This window comes from Ruditapes philippinarum, unplaced genomic scaffold, assembly GCF_026571515.1.
Source record: "Ruditapes philippinarum isolate M1 unplaced genomic scaffold, ASM2657151v2 ctg720_1_1_1_1, whole genome shotgun sequence".
Taxonomy (NCBI): Eukaryota; Metazoa; Mollusca; class Bivalvia; order Venerida; family Veneridae; genus Ruditapes; species Ruditapes philippinarum.
In genome coordinates this window covers 128,406-145,777 of record NW_026851871.1, presented here as the reverse complement: position 1 = coordinate 145,777, position 17,372 = coordinate 128,406, and the positions used below count along the sequence as shown (strand labels likewise).

At 32.8% G+C, this 17,372-nt stretch overlaps 1 protein-coding gene across 1 annotated transcript in view; it reads left to right on the top strand.

The window, feature by feature from the left end:
- The window catches only part of LOC132741754 (myotubularin-related protein 5-like), a gene marked incomplete at its 5' end in the record, with an annotated part of 33,306 nt that extends 16,416 nt beyond the window's left edge, over positions 1-16,890 (top strand). Inside the window, 10 exons of the mRNA XM_060730017.1 lie at positions 1,240-1,412; positions 2,070-2,243; positions 2,794-3,084; positions 3,564-3,872; positions 4,546-4,776; positions 5,258-5,567; positions 6,165-6,335; positions 6,778-6,923; positions 8,472-8,615; positions 9,362-16,890. Of these exons, the coding sequence (XP_060586000.1) occupies positions 1,240-1,412; positions 2,070-2,243; positions 2,794-3,084; positions 3,564-3,872; positions 4,546-4,776; positions 5,258-5,567; positions 6,165-6,335; positions 6,778-6,923; positions 8,472-8,615; positions 9,362-9,454 (2,042 nt within the window). The remainder of the gene's footprint in view (positions 1-1,239; positions 1,413-2,069; positions 2,244-2,793; positions 3,085-3,563; positions 3,873-4,545; positions 4,777-5,257; positions 5,568-6,164; positions 6,336-6,777; positions 6,924-8,471; positions 8,616-9,361) is intronic.
- Between the last annotated feature and the right edge of the window lie 482 nt (positions 16,891-17,372).

The window sequence follows — 17,372 nt, the reverse complement described above, 5'->3', positions numbered from 1 at the left end:
TTCATGGACTTAGATTCTGCAAATATCACAAATGCTGCAATTATTTTTAGAAATGTACATTGTGTATTTTCATTAAGGTTGAAGACGAAGTTCATTAATATTACTTACTTTGGAAAAGAGTGGGGAGGTGTCAGTAGCCCTTTGCTTTAGATTCAAACTTTTGCAGCAATCATTTTTGTTGGATAATGAATGATTTTATATGCAAATCGATGTTTAAAAAGTAACAAAAAATAAATAAAAAGATAAGGAGATGAAATTTCATGAAGAGTTGCAAGTTAATCTATGAAGTGTGATAGAATAAACATATAAAAGAATATGTTTATAAACTAATCCTGTGTAACTTTGTGTGTAATTAAAAGTTTGCTTCATATTACACATATTAATAGGAGTAAAAACATGGCTGCCTAATGTTGTTAGAAAAAACTTGCCTTTTTTTTCTTCAAAATAACTGAATGATATTTAGATGTGTTTTAGTTTAGCTTATACACAGCTTTTTGTTTAAATAATGCTGATTGAATAGATCAGGTTGTGTTGTCTGCGTGAGAAACATATTACACAGTGATGTGATAAAAATAGATTATGTTATGCAAAATCAATAAGATTGCATATATTTTGTGTAGAGTAAAAATTAATGCTTCTATGTAATTATGTGTTTTAAGTTTGTGTTTGGTGGTGTGTTTGTAGAAAGAGAAGGGACTTGTTTTAGTGTACACATACATATAATAATAGCAAATATCAGAGGTGGAAGGAAGTTTAGGTTAAAATAAAGAATATTTAAGACATTAGATTTTTCTCTCAGAACATTACTTAGTTAACACAGATAAAAACAATTTCATTATAGGGCTGATATGTGTTTCAGTTTCTAAAATTTTATCTATTTCTTTTTACTATGCTTTATTTTTTAGCTATCATTTGCAATATAAAATATATATATCTTATTTTTATTTTGAAAAAAACTTTCAGAATCTGTTGTACCGTGTTTTCCCGTATAATAGCCCATGCTACAAGGAAAACCCCTTTTTGTATTATTGCATAGAATGTACATATATTTTATTTGAGAATGTAAATGAAATCATATTTGCCAAACTGATTCTTTGACTTGAACATTATTTTGAGTGTATTATATGAATTTTAGTCCAAAGGTGTGTTTATAAGGGAAAATAAGGTAAATGGAGGTACGAGAAATTATGAATTTACTTACTTTTACTTTGGTCTCACTTTAACAATTTGTTCTTACAGCTCTTACAAGAATCGGCAGTGTGAAGGACAAGTCTAAGACGAGTACATTTGACCCGGCCAGATTTTCGCACCCGAATGGCGACCTTGAGAGGACAGGTGACCTAATTAACAGTTCGGTACAGGGCCTCAAGAAAGTCTCCCTGTATGTACTAGGTGAAAAATCACAGATGAAGGTGAGTATCTATGTCTGGAATACTTGATACATTAAATTTTATGTAGTTGTCAGTGCATTACTGAGTTGTTGTAATGTTTACCAGACAGGTGCATTTAATTAAACAAGTTTAACAGTACAATCTTTGCTTAAACAATTTGAAGATTGTACACTAGATCTATAATCTGTGGCCAAGTGGTTAAGGTGTTTGGCCTCTGTGGGTTCAAATCTCACCATGAACTCTTGTACTCTTTTATGTGAGGAAGCTATCCAGCTAGCTTACAGAAGATATGTGTTCTACTCAGCTGCCTGCTGGTGCTTGATATAATGCAATGAAGGGCACCTTAGGTCTTCCTCCACCAGGAATGATGGAAAGGCGCCACACTGGCCATTACAGTGTTGGTGAAATATAAAACCAAACCAAAACGAAAAAAAAAAAGATCTATAACAAGCAAACACATAGACCATAGACATGTTATCTTTAATCCTTGGCCTGCTGAATTTGTGTAATGGAATTGCTTTTAATTTGAAACATTCCATTCAAATATAAAGGGATTTCATTTATCAAACACAAAACTAGAGCAGTATAAAACAGTATAGAATGGCACATTTGCTAAGATGATGTTTAAAAAGTCTTGCTGTGATATATTGAATTTTGGAACTGATTTAACCTTTACAGGGTGTGAAGTTGGAATCATTTCCCAAATGTGACTTTATACCAGTTGATTTCTATGAAGTGAGGCATGTGAAGGCAAGTTTTAAGAAGTTGTCACGCGCATGTGTACCCAGCTCGACACAAGGACCAGATGCCTCGTTTCATAAAGCAGTGGAGGAATCCGGATGGCTGCCACAGGTATGTTAAGAACTTTTTGGCTTGTAAAAATTATCTGCTTATTCATGAGGTAATTTGATGATAAAAGACAATTTAATCTCATTTAAAGGCCCATTATGCCTTAATCATTGTCATTTTTATTACTCAAAAACTTTATTTTTGGTATCTTGTAGTTTCCAAAAAATACTCATTTGCCATATACATGAATTTTCTTTTGCTTATTTCTCTCTTATGGCAATTGGTTTAAATTTGATATAGTGAATTAATATTTTGTATGGTAGTCAGCATACTTTTTACATTTTGCTTATACGACACATTACTGCATGTTAAGCTCTACATTCTTTAGTTGCTAAGTATCTGACATGCTCTAAATCTATTATTAAACATTATTAAACACATGTTTGACAATACTAAAGTATTTAAAAAAATACAGATTTAGGAGGCATTTTGGTAATAAAGACCTATTTAAAGAACTTAACAAAAGGTAATTTTAATAATTTGATGCCTCCGTGAGTTTAAAAGAATATCGGAGTATGTACATTTTTGTTGCATTGCTCTTTCTCTTATACAGATCCAGAACGTTTTACAACTAGCAGGCGCTACTGTTGACCTCTTAGATGTACAGGGCTCGTCTGTAATGATCTGTCTGGAGGACGGTTGGGACATCACGACCCAGGTTGTGTCAGTAGCCGAGGTTCTTCTAGATCCTTATTACCGCACTATGGAAGGGTTTCGCGCGCTCATAGAGAAGGAGTGGCTGGCATTCGGACACAGGTTCACACATCGGAGTAATCAGACACAAGCCAACCAGGCAAGCGGCTTCGCTCCAGTGTTCTTGCAGTTCCTGGATGTTATACACCAGGTTGGTGTGATAAATTTGTTTTCTATCTACCTTAATAGGATGAGTGAAGCATGATCAAGTAGTAAATGTGTCAAATTAGTTATATAGAGATTGTTGACCACATTGGGCAAGCTGTTGTTTCCTTTAGTAAGAGTCTTTACACTCATTGCTAAGTACTGGGTAGTTCAAGGAATGGAATTGAGAGTGTTTTGATAAGCTCATAGATTCTTACACAGTTGAACTAAAGCAGTCATATAAACATTATAAAGGTATGGGATGATACATGTAGCAGTGGCCTAGTGGTCAGGGTTTCTGCCTCTCAACTTTGGGGTCATGTGGTCATTGTCTTGTTTCAGTACAGATCTGACAAGTTGTCATGTGACCTTAAGAATGTACTTTAAAACCCATTGAAAATATGAAAGGAATGGAAAGTTAAGTAATTGTCAGGTTTGAATGTGAAAATATGTAGACTTTAAACAAATTTTCTTCTGTTTTTCTAGGTACACAGCCAGTTCCCGCTTTCTTTTGAGTTTAACCAGTACTTCCTGAAGTTTCTTGCTTATCATTATGTGTCCAGTCGGTTTCGAACTTTCATGATGGACAATGAGTTTGAGCGTATGGAAGCTGGTTGGCTGTTGGAGGGGAAGAAGATGTACCAATTGGACGATTTCGAGGAGGAGGCGGGGTTTTCTACGAAGCATATACAACAGAGCAATGTAGGAGCATCATTGTGGGAGTACATAGAGAAACATCATAGGAAGTCTCCAATATTCTATAATTTTATGTACAGCCCTGGAGAACAAGATACGGTAAGGTCCTTATTCACTTAATTTCGTGGATTTGACACAAAGAACATTTTCCTAGGTTCTTAAACTCGTGGACTGTTCATTTTTCCAAAACGTATATAATGTTTTGCAAAATATTTGTACAGCATACAAAATAAAATTTCATTGGATTTTATATTCTTCAATTGACCTGTCCAAAAAAAGCACAAAAAATAGTTTTCCAAGATTAATAATGATTATTTCTCTGGGAGAAGTGAAGGATTAGAAGCACAATGTATATTTCCCTCTTCATTGTGAGTTAAATGTTGATTTTTGACTGAGTAGTAAAGCTATAAAAAAATTGCTTATAACTAGCACAGAAAATGTTCGTTTTTTTTGGACTCAGAGAAAGTTAACATGATTTAGTTGTAGCAATTCAAAAGCATTTGGTTCTTACAGGCAATGCCATTTTGGGTTTTATCGTGCAGAAAATGTTTAAAATTGAGTACATGTATCGGTCTGATTGTGTTTAATTTAAAATTGAATTGAAAATATAAAAGAGATGTCAAAACCCTAGTCTTAGGAAGTTGTTTTGGGAAAACCTGTATTGTTAACCATACTAAAGTAAATCTTACAAAATGTGCACAGCCATACACAATGTCTGGAAACTTGTCATCTCGTTTTGTTTTGAGGTTATTATCCAAAAGTTAAATTTTAGGTGTTGCGGCCATATTCATATCTCTCGAACCTGAAGCTCTGGGATTACTACACTACGGAAGATCTTGCACATGGACCGTCATACGATATCGAGATTGTTCATCGTGAGATACGACAAAACGAGGACAGTGAGTCGCTAGAGATGATGGGACAGCAGCAGAGGAAGATCATCAATGGTTGCTATGACAACGTGATGATTCAACAACCTGACCACTTCTGCTGGCAGTATCAGGTAAAAAGAACTTTTCCTGTATTAATAATAGGGAATGAAATTTTTTTCTCATTATTTGTGATCAATAACTTGACCGATTTATGCTTCGGAAAGAGATTTTATATTAAATGTATTTGTTATCTATGTTAGATTTTCTGTAAATGAATGACTTATTTTGAGGCATAATTTCTCTATGACAGTCAATGTAATGGTCATAACTGATTCAGAAATCATGGGATAAGTACTTTAATCATCTGGTCACTTGCAGAGAAATTGGTATATACTAGTAAGTTATCCAGGGCAGGTGGTTAGGTGGATGCATTGCAGAGTCATGACTAAAATTATGTATTAAAATCTGCTCAAAGACCATGAAAAAAGTAACGTAAAAAATAAGATAATATTTTCATTTGTATTTATAGGTTAAAAGCCCTATGAAATATGAATGTAAAAAAGCAATTTGAATGTAAAGCCAATGCAACTTTTCTTTTATTTACTGTAACAGGAAATCAATAAGCTGGAGAATGATCTTGGTCACTTACCCAGGAAATGGAAGGTATTCTGGGATAAATTGCAGCATCCAGGTCGTGACGCATCGTCGTTACCTCGTCAACTCTCATTCAACATGCAGTTGGCTCGTTCGCATGGTCGGTCCATACATAAACGGTCAACTCTAGAGATTCTGGTCAAGGGCAAGATGCTCGGCGAGGCTGCCCGTATGTTCGGTCAGCCGCACAGGTTTGAGGAGTGGACGTACACAACAGCTGTTTACTGTGACCTCTGCTCTAATGTCCTGTGGGGCTTGACAAAGACAGGTAAGCTTAAAATTAAATTTAATTTTATCGATTATTTACCTTTCTGGCCAGAACAATCTTTAGAAGTTTATGAATGTAGTGAAGAATTTACATTGCATTTTGTCGCATTGTTTTTGCAAATTTTGAAAAACTTTATTTCAGTTCTTCAAATCAGATCTGTTAACCAATCAACTTTGAAAGAAATTAATTTTTGATTTGGGGATAACCTGTTTAGTTTATAAAAAACTAAACATTTTAGAGATTGGAAACACATTTTAAGAAAATAATTATATAAATAATAACTATTGTAATTCAGTTTGATTACCTCCCATTGAAAATGGGCATTGAACTGATTGAATTGAATTACCTCTTTTTTCATAAGATGAATTCAATGTATAAATTGTAAATTGAATTACCTCCCTTTGATAATAAGATATAAATTGTTCAGATTGTATTTTATCATTTTCTGTTTACAGAAATACAGTGTGGAAACTTGGTTTTTGAATAACCTCCCTTAAATTGCAGGAATGCACTGTACCAATTGAACTGAATAATTTCCCTTTCATTACAGGAATGAATATATTGACTGTAAATTGAATAACCTCCCTTGTATTACAGGAATGCATTGTACAGACTGTGGCTATAATTGCCATGAGAAGTGTATGCCAAATGTACCAAAGAATTGTACGAAACTGAAGACAGTCAGTGATGCTAGCACCAGTAATTCCAGTCTCTCTAAACCGAGTGGATCTGAGGCGAGCTCGGTACATGGTGGGGGGGACAGGAGAAGTGAGTATCTATCAATATTGGAAGAAAAGTTTGTTTATGGTTGTGTTATGGTTTATACTAAAGAACAGACAACTTTCATTTAAGGTTAAGACTAAGATGAATCATGTAGAAAAGAACCATTAAAAAATATAAACAGAGTTAAGTATTATTATTACCTGATTCCATATTTATAACTGTTTAATTGAACCTCTGAAATCCTGTGCATGCACAGTGATGAAATGAACTGTTGACCTGTCAACATTTTTAACTGTTACACCCCTGTCGACGTCATCTAGTATTTCTGTTAACACCACCCACCACTATTTGATTATCGAATGCAAATGAGCTTAATGTAGGGTAGTGGGTGGCTGTAGGATTCAGTTGTAAACAATTAAAACAGTTTTAAGAATGTTACTTATATTGTTGATATATATATTGTAACTGTATAATATTTCTTACTTAGCCTCCCATACGACCCCTGCGATGTACGAGAGATACGGCTCAAGTTCAGGCGAACATAGAACACATGATGGATACCTGTACAAGAAAGGCGCGTTGCTTAAAGGCTGGAAACAACGCTGGTTTGTGCTGGATTCCATGAAACATCAGGTACGTCTTATTGTTACTGGCCGTCATTCAAAACTATGTCATTGATTTTTTAGCTCACCTGTCACAAAGTGACAGGGTGAGCTTTTGTGATCGCTTTTCGTCCGCCGTCCGTCCGTAAACTTTTGCTTCAAATGACATCTCCTCATAAACCACTAAGCCAATTTCATCCAAACTTCACAGGAATGTTCCTTTGGTGGTCACCTTTAAAAATTGTTCAAAGAATTTAATTCCATGCAGAACTCTGGTTGCCATGGCAACCGAAAGAAAAAACTTTAAATATCTTCTTTTAAAGAACCCAAAGAGCTAGAGCTAAGATATTTAGCATGAAACATCTTCTAGTGAGTGTCTACCAAGTTTGTTCAAATAAAAGCCCTGGGGTCAAAATTGGCCCCGCCCCAGGGGGTCATTGATTTTCCCTATATGCATATAGTAAAAACTTAAAAAATCTTCTTTTAAAGAACCCAAAGAGCTAGAGCTAAGATATTTAGCATGAAACATCTTCTAGTGAGTGTCTACCAAGTTTGTTCAAATAAAAGCCCTGGGGTCGAAATTGGCCCCGCCCCGGGGGTCATTGATTTTCCTTATATGTGTATAGCAAAAACTTAAAAAACCTTCTTTGAAAAAATCCCAAATAGCTAGAGTTTAGATATTAAGCATGAAACATCTTCTAGTGAGTGTCTACAAAGTTTGTTCAAATAAAAGCCCTGGGGTCAAAATTGGCCCCGCCCCGGGGGTCATTGATTTCCTTATATGTGTATAGCAAAAACTTAAAAAATCTTCTTTGAAAAAACCCAAATAGCTAGAGTTTAGATATTAAGCATGAAACATCTTCTAATAAGTGTCTACAAAGTTTGTTCAAATAAAAGCCCTGGGGTCAAAACTGGCCCCGCCCCAGGGGTGTCATTGTTTTTAACTATATGTGTATAGTAAAAACTTAAAAAATCTTCTTTTAAAAAACCTAATGAGCTAGAGCTTAGATTTTTAGCATGAAACATCTTCTTATGGGTGTCTACCAAGTTTGTTCAAATAAAAGCCCTTGGGTTAAAATTAACTCTGTTGGGGGAGGGGGGAAGGTCATTGTTTTTCCTTATATGTGTATAGCAAAAACTTAACATCATGAAACATCTTCTAATGGGTGTCTTAATTCCAAGTTTGTTCAAATAAAAGCCCTTGGGTTTAAACTGGCCCCGCTTGGGGGCCTATATACAGGTGAGCGACCTCAGGGCCATCATGGCCCTCTTGTTTACATCATCTTGTAGTAATTTTGAAGCATTATTGTATGAACATTGGATTCTTTCACTTGAGGAAACATTCCAGCTAGCTTAAGGAAGTTTGGTTTTTCTACTCTGGTGCTTGCTTGTGCCAAAAATAATCCACTAGGGGTATTTAAAGTCTTCCTACACCAGTAAAACTGGAAAGCCCTATGGCCTTTACAGTGTTTCTCAGTGTTACTTTCAGCCCATCAATATAAATGGTTAATAATTAATTTTCAACTTTATTATCTGTACTTATAAACAAACACCATGAAAATTGTTTGAATTTTTTCAGTTGCGATGGTACGATTCAACAGAGGATACTGCAATGAAAGGTTTTATAGATCTGTCGGAGGTTGAATCTGTTAAGGCAATGGGAGGTGGCGGCAAACACATACAGGGCGCACCAAAGAAAGGCGACGAAGGTGGCTTCTTTGAGGTATGTTTGTTACCCTTGGAAATGGTCCCAAGATTATTAACTGCAATAGAATTAAAAGATGCAAAGTTAAAAATAAAAACAACAGACATTTAATGAACTTGATCCCTTAAAAATGAGTGACTAGGCTAGGTAGTTATGGTATGAAATTGTTATTAGAATTACACGCCAATCTGTGCTGAAGGTTCATATCTTTGTTAGGTACTTTGAATTCATTTCTTAAATGAAGTTATCCAGCTAGCTTGAAGGTCGGCGGTTCTACTAAGGTGCCTTCTCATGCTTGAAAAATGGATTTAGTGGTATCTGTCGTTATCTGCCAGTAAAGCTTGAATGTCACCATATGTTCTTCCAGTTGTCAATGTGACTGAAAATCCAACTACATGTATGTTTGATTAGGTTTGAGTCACACCAACACAATAAAGTTCATGGCAATTTTCAAGCTTTACTGGTGGAGCCACTGACCTTTTGTAAGCTAGCTGGATAGCTTCCTCACATTAAAATAATCTAAAATCTGTGATGAGATTCGACCCCATAGCCACAAGGGGCAAGTGGTGTTAAGTCTGCTACCTTTACCACTTGCACAGGAGTACCAGATCCAACTGGGAAAAAATAAGAAGTGTTTTACTGTCTTTTTTGCTAGAAACTATGTGCTAGAAACTATGTAAGTTTAAACACAAAACAGATAATTTTATAAATGGAATGAATTTCTGGAAATATATCTCTAATTTAACTTTTTTATATAATTTCAGATGAAAACCACTAGGAGATTATACCACTTTCTTGCTCCAGACTTTAAGACTGCTCAAGAGTGGATAGACAAAATTCAGAGTTGTATACAATAGTTATATATATAGTCAACTTATAATTTATAAATTATTCAAAACCCGAAACAAGACACAAGTCCAGAGTGCAATATACACAGCTGTGTACATGTACTTTCTGGCCCGCAATTTGGGAGGTAACTCTTGTGATATGTACAGAGGTGAGAGTTGGAACTCTTCATGGAGGAGGTGAGAAAAGTGACAATTGTTTGGCTCATAGTTACCTCCCCTGGTGATTCAGGATGATGTCGAAGGTGACGAAGACGGTAACAAGTGTTGGGAGTAATACAACAACTTGGGGCTAGACTAGCAAGAAACTGTATATATTGAAAGGAGTTTAGGATAGTCTATTTATATACTTTTGTTCAAATTTTTCTTGTTGATAGAGATCTAGATTGTTTTTTTATTCGTCAAAATCGTTGTGTTCATATTTAGACAAAAGATGCGCATAGAACGGAGACAAAGGGCAAAATATGACCGGATGTGGTGACAGGTTTTTCTTACGATAGTGACATTTGGCAGCTTTGATAGACATGAGGGCACATTGGGGCTGTTTCTGTGTACATCTGGTCCCCATTGGCTTTTTTTTCTGAGGCAGACTAAATACCCTGATTAATCCACCATAAAGGTGGATTAAATACCAAAAAGTAAGCATAATTGAAATTCTTCAAAGTGCAGTGGTTTTAACCCTAGATTAAAACTTAGATTTGTAAAACATTTTTGAAATTTAGGTAAAAGGTTTATTTAAATTATTATTATTTTTCATTAAATAATGAAGCCTGTATGTTATATGTTTAAAATGTGTCACAGCATAGAAATTATACATGTTTTTAATATAAAAATAATCACCTGAATGGAATATTAAAGGCCATTATGCCTCAAAAATGCTTTTATGTTTATTTCTTAAAAGCATTTAATGCACATCGACTTCATTGGCTGACTCAGAAACAAATTTTTACTTCCTTAGAAAGGTCAAACATGAATTTCATAACTTTAAGATAATGGTTATAGCGAAAGTTGCTTGTTACCCTAAGAAAGTAGTGAAAGATGTGAAATAATTTGTCATAAATGTAGCAAAATATTTTGACCTCCGTATAAAATACTACTTCACTATACATGTAACTGTACTTATTGCCAAAAAGCAACAGATAAAAAAGATGGTTCAGATAATTGAACAGTAAGTAACTTTTTATACACAATAAAAGTACACCAAAATTAAAAAGCTTTGAAAAATAAAAACATTTCTGGGGCATAATGGGCCTTTAAACAGAAATCAGGGTATTTGGATCTGACCACAGAGTTTTAAACATGACAATGTTCGTTTTACTTTGCTCATTTCTTCGGCTTCCATTTTTGCATTTATTTTCATACTAGAATGTTTTGATCTCTGTATATGAACAAGGTTCTGATGATACTGCATGACTGTGTTATTAGTATAGCATTGCTTATAGAAGATTGTAAAAGCATGTAATGTGGCAAAAGATGTTAAAAGTAAAAGAAAGGACATGAATATAAGAAAAAGACTTAGAATGGTCAAGTTGTGAAAATAAATTCATTGAAAAGTCATGTGAAGTTAGAAAAAGCTTGTATTCGGAGAAAAAAAGCATGTAAACACAAATAGTAAAATAGAACTTAAAAAAGAGTTGTAAACGCGAAGAGAGTCAGTAAAAAGCTTGTAAATTTTAATAAAAAAGATCTTGTGAAATTTCAAGTGAATAAAAAAAAGCTTGTAAACTATCAGGAAATGGAAAAGAAATTGAAATTGCTATTGTTCTAATAGCTAAGGACATTGCTATTGTTCTTATAGCCAAGGAGATAGTTTTTGTTCTAATAGCCAAATACATGACTATTGTTCTTATAAGCAAGGACATGGCTATTGTTCTAATTGCTAAAGACAGAATGATCATGGTTATAAAACAACTATAGTTAAGGATGTTTGATGATTAGTCAAGTAAAACAAAATGGCATTGGTAAGGTGGAATTGTTTTTCTCAGACGAGTAGATACTGAGTAATGTTGCAAAGTTCATGATGTTTTAGTCATGGTAAGAATAGGTAAACAATATTCTATGGCAATGAGAGTGTATATAAGTGAGAGAGAGTGTATGTCGGAGAGAAAACATGGATTGAAAAAATGAAACAGATAGTGTAATGGTGATGAAAGAAGTTGAGTAAGAGGGGACAAAAAAATTGTGTGTCTTGATTGTGAATATGAGAAATAGAACATCACAAAAACCCTGTTTTTTATCATTGTTTCTGTAAATATCTGCTTTTTATTATTACATGTACATTATTTTGTGTTTGTATAAATTTTTTAGCGAAAAACCACTAATTATTAAAGCAAAACCACAAATTTTTGTGGCAAAAACCACTTATTATTATGGCAAAACCACTAATTACTGTTGCAAAAACCACTAATTATTATGGCAAAACCAATTTATAGGTATATAAATGATTTTGATGATATTTGAGAATAATACAGAACAACTTCAGTAGAGTGAACCCCTTTGAGAGACAAATATTTTGGTTGTTGCTAAGGGGTGTTACTGTAGAGTCTTAGAAATTGACTTTCTAGGAAGTTTTACTTTACTAGGATACAGTTGTTTTATAAAGGTTATTGCTTAATAGGGGGCCCACTCTGAAGAAGTGGCATGCTAAAATTTAGGCCAGTGCTCTTTGACCCATTCACATAAATACTACAAAATTATTATCATTCGGGGGGCACTAATTTTTGTGGTTTTTGTGGATAGGTCAATCCACAAATGATTTCCTTTTTTAATGCTGTAAGATTATTTTGCATCACATTATTTAGATTTTATTTTTAGGAAAAAAAAACTGCACAAATTTAAGAACCTACAAACAAAAACACAAAATTTCAATTCCACAAAATTAAGTGAATGTTTCAGTCTTTTGTCCTTGAAATTACTAATTTTATATTGTAGAGAAAAATGATTTTTGATGGAATGTCTTGCCATTATAAACTAATAGAGTGACCTTTTAAAGTTTTTGTTTTTTTCTTTTCATTGTCTCAGGATTTTGTTTATTTGCTTTTTATCCCTTTAATGTTTTTATATATTTTGGCTAAGGAGAAAAATGGAATAATGGCAACTATAGAAATTGTGTACAGTGTTATGTAATATATATATATGACATATAATAAAATGCTATGCTGTACATATTGGGTGATAATGTGCAATAAAACGTGTAGAGCCGAAGTAAAAAAATAATTGACGTCTGCTAGAAAATTGTTTTTGTGTGTGACACTAAAGCGGCTAATTTTACGACTTGTGCTGCCACCTGTCTTTGATTTATTATTATGACTGTAGTAAATTTTTGTGCAACAATTTCATAGATACAAAAGAGTGTTTATTATTTCATTACTGAAGATGATATGAGAAAAATTTCTGTTATAGTGTAGTAAGATGTGCCTCTATGTCATTACCTAAGTGCAGTAATGGGCTAACTCCTTATAAAGTTGATAGGAGTTAACCTGTTTCTGCACTCTGGTGGGAATTTATTCATAGTCTTATCAGAACGTATAAAGTTATTGCTGAAATTTAGTATTTTCACATCCATGTTCGTGCCTGAAATAATGCACGGAAGCGCATCTGAGGTCTCCTTCTACCAGTAAAGCTGGAAAGTCACCATATGACCTATACTGTGTTGGTACAACATAAAAATCTAACAACAACAACAAAGAAAGACTTCCATGTGTGTAAGATAAATGGAGGTTGGTTGTACTTAGGTGCCCCCTCAAGCCTAAAATAATAAATTTATGGAGGGGCACCTGAGATCATCCTTCGCATGTGAATCTGGAAGGTCGCTATACAACATTTTAGGTGTAGATGTAACTTAAAATGCAAACCTCCAAAACTATAATATATGCACATCTTGTTTAAACATACAATGGGTAATGCCTTATTCTAAGCAATCTTTCATATCATTTAAATTGAGGAAGGGAAAGGTTTAAAAAGTAGAGTACAAATTTCATATTTATCATCGTGAAGAATTTTGATTTTATCAAGCATTTAAAGGAATTATTAAACGAAAAAATCTTTTGTTTGTTTTATGACATTGTGGCTATATTTTGTACTATTGACAATGAAGATACAGATCTTCCGATGCCAGTTATTTTTTTCTTCGGCTTACTACACTTAAAACATTTTTAGAATATTTTCATCCCTGTTATTTTGGGATGGAGAATGGATAGCGAAGTTTGTTTTTCTATTGTTGCCGCATAATTCATGACTATAATTATTGTAGTGCATTTTATAAGTGATAATAAATCAACCTGTTACGACAGGATATTGCATTTCATAGAAAAGATATGGAAATTTTAATTTAAAATTGAAATTTTATTCATATTGTCATATGACTTTTATGTAAAGGCATTATGATTCATTCTGATACATTGTCAGTTGATTTTGAAAATGTTTTGTAACAATTTGAAAAGATTGTAGTAACGTTTTTGTTATTATTTTGAAATTTTGGTAATTTTTTTTCTTTTCTGAATTTTTGAATGATATAATTTATGTTTGGAAATGATGAAATATTAACTTATTGGGATGGTAATTCGAATTTGCGTTTATTGATTTTTAAAGAGCTTTCAATTTAATATTTACGTGAAATTTCTTACGATAAAAAAATTGGCTTTTTCTTTAAACAACTAGACAAAGGCTGACGTCTAAACTGGGCTTGCTTTCGTATAATTATTCAGATGAAATTTCTGTATTAGGGATTATTAAAATGACATTTCACCTTAATTGATGGTAAATTTTTACTTTTGAAGGCAATATGTACAGTTTGTGTAGGTACTATTATGTATATTGTATGCTGCAAATCCATTTTGATCATTGTTTTATGCATTTTGTTTAAACCATAGATGTATGCTTAACCATGATGCAATAGCTGTTCTTTGTTGTGTGCTTTTATATGCCTGCAAACATTTTTTTTTTCTATAAAAATCTAATCAGCTGCAAAGCATTGATACCATGAATTTCTAAATAAGCACCCCCCTTCAGTTGATTAAATCTCTAATAAATGCCCCTTCAGAAAATACAATCCCTAATAAGCGTTCTTTTAGGACAGTTGATCCCTAGTAAAAAAATTATGACCGTTCACTCCCTAATAATCACTGTTATGTCATAGTCCATTCAAAAAACGCCCAAATGATGTTTGAATTTTCTCAAAGAAGTGTAGGAGTAAACAGCTTTTATTAAATCACAATAAAAGGGAAATAAACATTGGTTTTATAAATATAAAAGTTGTACTCTGTTCATGAATTGCAACAATCAAAATAAAACAACAATGCAATAACAGGGCTTGTTATTATTTTCGAAGAAAAAAGTTTAAAAGATGACAAGTAAGGGCAGTGTTTGTAGGAGTATATTACAAAACATATTTATTATTTTACATTTTTTTAACTGTTTGAATGCTTTTGGCAATAATGCAAACCTGCAAAGGCCGCCCATACAGAGTCAGACAGTTCTGTATATAAGGCCTGACTGATAAGCCCCTAAGCTCAAGTTTTATTATTTAATACTGAAATCCTTTCTTTTACAAAATGGACTGTTCCAGGTTCATGGAAAACCAAGTCCATTTAGTAAATTTTGGTAATTTATAAAGTTTTTATTTGCTTGACTAGTTAATAAATGATATACATTTTACACAGAACTGTGCATAGTGTAAAAACATTTTGATATATATTCAGTGTTTTCTTTTCATCATTCAAAGTGTCAAAGCCAACCAGAACTTCCTATTACATATATGTATTCAGAGTTGTTTCCCTTGAGAAAAGATTTTTAGTTAAAATAATGATAATCAGATTCCATCAACAAAAATAGATATTCAGACATACAAGTTTGACTTTTTGATAAGCAGAATGGTTCTATAAATTAAGTGATCAAGTAAAAAAATTTATCTTTGAGGCAATTGAATTTATGGTTTTTTATTGTTGATTGATTCGAGTTTAGTACTGTTCACTATTTAAGGGAGATAGTGTGTAAGCAGCCGGATAAGCTCGATCAGTAGAGCGGAACCCTATTCTGAGGGTCTAGGATCTAGATTTTTATATTGTAGTAAACTTCTTTACATATTTTGAATCTGAAATCCCTTAAACTATAAATGGACTGTTCCAAATTGAAAGCAGAAGTCCATTTTTACAAAATTAGGAGGGTTCAGATTAAATTTAAAGTTTTCAAAAACTTATTTCTTTTGATTGTTTCTTTTGACTGTTATAGAAAATATTACAGTTAATGTTACTACTTGAAGAAAATAAGACCAAAGTTCATTTATACTTTATCTTCTGTATTATTAATTGTTGTATGAAATGATATTTGATTTACATAAAACCATAATACATCTAGTATTTTATGTTCAGTCTCTGTTATAATAGGTTTTATGGATGATAAACAATTTGGTGCATAAAAGATTTTCATACCATGACATTATTATAAAATTTATGAAATATACTCTTTATATTATTAGGTGTATGCTTTTTACTTGCATAGATTACTGCTTAACTAAATGCCAGTATTGCAAACGTGTATATTAACAGGTGCTTTTTTCTTTTCGGGATATTCTATTTTACGGGATGCAGTGCTAAGTGCCGACAGTTGGCGCCATGTATTACAGCTCGCTTTAAATCGACACTTCTTATAAAATCTGTTATTTGTTATATTCATTATTCAATGTGAAATCTGTTATTAAAATGTAGAATTCCTGTACGTTAAATTATAGACGTTTTGTAAATATTTCGAAACTGTAGGTGACTGTACAATACGACTAGCATAATTTATGTAACACACGGTTGTAAATTGTTCATATCTATGTCTTATTTATAATTAGGCCAACCAAACAAATATGTTTGTTTTCAATGCTTTAACCACTGTTATAGTGCTCTGACAAATAAACTACTGAATGGAATAGGTTAAAACTTCAAACACTTATTTAGGAGCATAATAGAAATTGACTCTTCAAGGCCCATAACTATAACATGGAATTTGACTGAGTTATGGCCCTTTTTGGTCATGCCTTCAGTATAGATAATTTTCTGTCAAAGCAATACTGTGGACAGGACTGGCTTGGGGGCTCCATAATTGCTACTATTATTCTTAATTTCTATCAAAAGAAAAAAGATTTTATTTGTTGCAAAAAAAACTTGTAACAAAAAAAGCCTCAAAATAAAAATTGAATGATTTCTAATTCCTTTTGAAGGACTCTTAAGACCTATAAGATGACAATGAATAATTCTGTATGTCAAATTCATGGTGAAAAGAGTGTTTTTAACAAACAATTAGTTTGGTTGGCCTTGTCTTTGTTGTTTTTCATATTTTTTTTCTCTCAAGATAAAAAAACCCTTATCATTATGTCAGTATTTCTTATGAAACTGTTGAATCATAAAACCATAAGTGTAGTAATAGCTGTTATGTAAGTGTAATAATAGCTGTTTTGTAAGTGTTATAATAAAAAGTTCTGTAAGTGTATTTATAGAAAGTTCTATAAATGTGTAAATGTTTTGTTCTCAAAATGTTTTAAAAGCTGTTTTCAAATTCAAATAGGTGTTCTCTTGGTGAAATTTTTAGCTATCCTCTAAGTGTAATAATAGCTACTTCCTAAGCATAATAATAGCTGTTTCTTTACAGAAGTAATAGCTATTCTTTAAGTGTAATAATAGATGTTCCCTAAGTGAAAGAAAAGCTATTCTGCAAGTGTAATAATTCTCCTGAGTGTAATTATAGCTGTTCTCTAAGTGTTATAATACGGATATTCTGCAAGTGTAATATTTCTCCTAAGTGTAATAATAACTGTTCTGTAAGTGAAATAATAGCTGTACTTTAAGTGTTATAATAGCTGTCATAGATAGTGTTGTAATAGCTAGTTTTGGCAGTGATTTTAGTTAAAAATCATTATAATCAATTAATGAATTTTCTATATTGATAG